Consider the following 4615-nt stretch of genomic DNA (forward strand, 5'->3'; position numbering starts at 1 on the left):
TGAACATTAAAGTAGAATGTTTGAGCGTGATTGTCTACCAAAATAATTTGATCAGGACACAAGTAGGGCGCCATGGCAGGCAAACATAAACTTTACAGATCACACTCACTACATACACAACCACCAATGAATAAACTAGTTTATTATTAATTATAATAATTATTAATTATTAATCCTATTAAATGGAGCCCACATTTTCAACGGTCCTGATTTACAGACCTTCTCTAATCCACCGTTCAAAAAATATATTCAAGATTTCGATACCAGATCTTCATTCTTCAGTTCCATTCAGACTTTGATTTTTTTCCCGAAAATAATAAAATAAAATAAAAAATAGCCCTGTGTTTTTCCATTTCCTCTAAGAGAGTGAGTTAATGGCAGAAGAAGAAGAAGAATCTGAACTCAGCGAGAAGCAAAAAGTTGAAATCGCGAAATGGTTTCTTCTCAACTCTCCTCCCGGAGAAATTCAATACGTTGCCAAAGGTTCTCTTTCTTCTTCTTCTTCTTCTTCTTCTTCCTCGCATTTTTACAATTCAATTTGTTTAATCCTTTTTCTTCAGATGTGAAATCCATTCTCAACGACGATGGTTTGTTCAACGAAGCTGCTTCCGAAGCGTTTCCTCTTTACAACAAATCACACTTCATTGTTCTTCCAATGCCTGACCGAAGCGGAGACGTAACTAACTATCTTTCAATCTTTTAACTAACTTGTTTTTGAATTTCTAGGGTTTCTGTTTTTTTAATTCTATTGTTCTTCAATTAATTGGATCGGTATCGTGATTATGTAACTATGAATGCATGAATGATGAATCAATGTGTAGTTTCTTTTCATAGATCACTGATTTGTGGAACCTGCATGCAGGTACTGGTTACTTCCTTTGGTGAGCTTGAGGATAATGCGTTTCTTGATCCTAGGACTGCTCAAGTTGCAATAGTTGACCATGTTAAACAAGTAAGTGTGTGTTTGATTCTATGGTGAAAATTGATTTTGATTTTGATTGAACTGATTTTTGTTAAAAATGAGTTTTAGGTAAAATGATTTATGTCGAGATAAAGTCATGTGAAAGTGAGTTGGATAATATATTTGAGTGTAAAAATCAATTTGGTGAGTAAAGTTACAAATTCTAGCTTCAAGTTAGAATCAATTTTTGAAGCAAAATCAATCCTACTTGAAAAACCTCCAAACATGCCAAAATTAAGTTTTAAAATCTTTTGAATCCAAATATGTACTACTCCTAAGTTACATTCTCTTTCTATATCAGCCTTAGTGGATCAACCAAAACAGTCATGTTTGGATAAACAACTTATTTGCAGCTTATAGCAAAACACTTATGGTAATAAGTGTTTGTGTATTAGCTTACATAAGCTATTTCTATAACAAAAGATAAAATTAAATTAGACTGTTTTTGTATATGTTACAGGCTGTTTTCGTAAGCTGTCTTGGTGAACTTGTGAAAATATGGTGAAAAAAGTTTATGAAAAATGTCACAAGTTTTTTTTAAAAGTTCTCCCGAACCGTATCACAAACCTTATGCCAGTGGATAAACTCAAATATGTCAATCCAAACAGACCCCTAATATATTTCTTGAAAAATTGTTTTAGGACACAAGCGTGGTTAAGACATAGAAGTTTAGTTTTGTATATACCTACCATAGTTCCACTTAACTTTGCTTTCTTGAGGGTTGGGTTAAATAAACAGGAACCTTATCATACTTGATGCTTTTTTATTTCATCAATTCATTTTTTCGTGAAATAAAGGTGGAGCAAATCAAAGGTTATTATATACAATGCATTTGTATGAGAAGAGATCATTATAAGGTTCTGTTTTATGCTTATTGAACTTGCTTGTGGGAACGTGAAACGTCTGTTTTCTGTTAGAACATTTAAATTAAAAGAAATCTTAGTTGGAGGTAAAGGGATATAAAGCAAAACATGAAAATTTGGTATTGTAGCCAAATAAGACATTAGTCACAATTAGGCTCAAGTGCATTTGTGGTAAGTTGTATTGTGTTCAGTTGTCTTATGACTGTAATAAATGTTTCAGGTTTGTGAGGATGTGAGACCTGCATTGGATGAAGAACTTGCATCTGCATACATTGAAGAATTTCGGTAATACCCTGCAATTGCCATTATTTAAATGTTTTATGTCTGATTGTTTGATGTTAGTTTAGTCCTTTACCAGTAAGCTGCCTAGTGTTTTTTTATGTGGATGGGTGGAACACACTGCTTCGTGTTAGATTTCAATGAATTTATTTGCTTTTCAAATAAACTTCTTATTTTCTGATTCTAGTAATTTATTAATCATCAATATTTAGCTGCATAAACTCGAAACTTTTAAAATTGTTTACAGTAGATTGACTATGGGAATTTCTTCTTCACTATAACAACCACTACCAAAAATCCTTTTCAGTTTTTCCACTAGATGGGGTTAGTTACAATGTCCTATCATGAACCATGCCTATTGACAACTGATCTATTGAGAATTTGTATCCTATTGTGGCCATGAAGTGAGACCGAGACTCATACCAGGGATATATATTACTCTCTTTGTTAACTTTCAAGCGTCTTTTTAATGACCAGAGACTCGCACAGGTTAAGAAATATTTTAATTATATTAAAACTGTTTATTTTCTAAATATATCTTTCCTCTTAAATATTTTATTTCTCCCTAATTTTGTTGTATTAATTCTTTTGGTTAAAATAGGATAACACAGAATTGCTGAACACAATAATTAATTTTTGACTTTTAAACCACAGGTAAATTGGATAGAAAAACTTTTCTTTTATCAATGCTTTAACAGAAAAGGAGGGAGCATTTGGCTGTACATGCGTTCTCATAAAAAAAAACTATATTGACCGCTTGAATAAAGTAGCTTGAGTTCACATGCCTATATCTTTCTCACACCTTATTGCTTGCATAACACATGACTTGTTTATTGCAGATTCAGTCTTGATGCCGAGATACTTAAATATGTGGAAGAAGTTTATCCAAAAGGTGTCTGCTCTGTCTACTGTGTAAATGGAAAGGATTCAGAGGGACCGGGTTCTGATTTTGAGCTTGCCATAGTGATTTCTGCTTCTAGGCATAGCCCACAGAATTTCTGGTGTGTGAGTTTAGTTGAATGAAGTTTGAACTGTTCTTTTTGATGAATGCTTTCTACTTTACTAGTTATACAGTAAGGAAATGTATTAATAATGTTAGTATTCTTTTTCTCTGGCTTTTGTTTATAGCAATGGGAATTGGTGTTCAGTTTGGAATATTGATTTCAAAGATGAACAACAAACAGTGGAAGTAAAAGGGAAACTGCAGGTGATATTATGTACATATTTGATGCATTGATTTGAATGATATGTTTTAGGGCCTTTCGGCCTTTCGTTAACATAATCATTTTTATCCTATTTTTAGGTTGGTGCCCATTATTTTGAAGAGGGAAATGTGCAGTTAGATACAAAACATGAATGCAAAGACGCAACTCTTTTTCAGGTTACCATAAATCAGCATTTTTTTATTTTATTTTTCATTTTATTAAGTGTTAATGTATCAGCCAGTTATTTGCTTACCCATTTATTTTTGGCAATCTAATGTGTATATATGATAAGATATACTTATAGGTATGAATATAAATGGAATTTATAGAAAGAGAACAATTATTTATTCATGTTTCATTTCTTTTTCAGGCCCCTGAGGATTGTGCGCTTGCCATATCAAGCATTATTCGTCACCATGAAACAGAATACCTTGCTTCTCTTGAGGTTCTGAATTTGATTTCTTGCTGCTTGGATAATTCTCTCTTTTTTCTTGTTAACATTGCTAATGACCATAACTTGACAGGCTTCATATCTAAACCTTCCCGATTCTACTTTCAAGGTACCCTCCATTATATCATCCCATATTTCTGTTAAGCCTACGACAGTTGATTTTTGAAGCCTTTTGATTATAATTAATTGCAGGATCTTCGGAGGAAGCTTCCAGTCACCCGCACCTTATTTCCATGGCACAACACTTTGCAATTTAGCTTGACAAGAGACATCACAAAAGAACTTGGCATTGGAAAGTAAATACACACACATACACAATATTAGAGGTTGTGTTTGGTCGAACGTGGCGACAAATTCTCCATATATTCAGTTATTCACCATATGTAATTGATCGAGAGTCAGTGATCAATCATTCTTAGTCTTTCTTTTCACTCATTTGCTTTCTGTAGCACACTCTCTTGTCTGAGTCCCCTGTGCCAGTGTACTGTAGTTCTTTTCAACATTGTTTGTATAGCAGTAAAGAGTTACACATGTCTCAATCCATTGAAGTTTTTGTGGGTACACTTAAGAATGCAGCAAGAAAGCAGTTTTTTTAGAAGAAACACCAGAGGTTGTTTGACATTGTTTTTGAAACCAATGGTGTCACTTAGCAATGTCTTGTGAAAAAAAAGGATCATTGTTTTACACTATAACATATGTTTTCACTTCAATATTATAATCTTTTGCAAATTTGTAGAGTAACTTTAGTTGACAGAATCAACAATCTTCTTTTGTTTGCTGGTGTCTTTAATGCCGGGGCTGGTTTTTGCTTGGCACCCCCAAGACCCAACCAAGGAAGAAGAATAGAAGGGAGGAG

General features: G+C 33.4%; 1 protein-coding gene across 1 annotated transcript; it reads left to right on the forward strand.

Annotated features, from left to right (window-relative positions):
• The first annotated feature begins 251 nt into the window (after positions 1-251).
• Positions 252-4322, forward strand: LOC127132384 (F-actin-capping protein subunit alpha). The gene is made up of 10 exons (XM_051061329.1): positions 252-483; positions 561-676; positions 863-952; positions 2045-2109; positions 2943-3104; positions 3232-3310; positions 3407-3484; positions 3679-3753; positions 3833-3868; positions 3952-4322. Exons 1-10 carry the CDS (start codon positions 375-377, stop codon positions 4057-4059), a joined length of 918 nt encoding a protein of 305 aa, XP_050917286.1. The 5' UTR covers positions 252-374; the 3' UTR covers positions 4060-4322.
• Positions 4323-4615: the final 293 nt, after the last annotated feature.

Source organism: Lathyrus oleraceus, chromosome 3, assembly GCF_024323335.1.
Source record: "Lathyrus oleraceus cultivar Zhongwan6 chromosome 3, CAAS_Psat_ZW6_1.0, whole genome shotgun sequence".
NCBI classification, from domain to species: Eukaryota; Viridiplantae; Streptophyta; class Magnoliopsida; order Fabales; family Fabaceae; genus Lathyrus; species Lathyrus oleraceus.

Excerpts from the sequence above, each read along its gene's own strand:
- LOC127132384 (XM_051061329.1), top strand. The coding sequence starts at position 375 with ATGGCAGAAGAAGAAGAAGAATCTGAACTCAGCGAGAAGCAAAAAGTT. Across the intron at positions 484-560 it reads AATTCAATACGTTGCCAAAG|ATGTGAAATCCATTCTCAAC; the intron begins GTTCTCTTTCTT and ends CTTTTTCTTCAG. Across the intron at positions 677-862 it reads TGCCTGACCGAAGCGGAGAC|GTACTGGTTACTTCCTTTGG; the intron begins GTAACTAACTAT and ends ACCTGCATGCAG.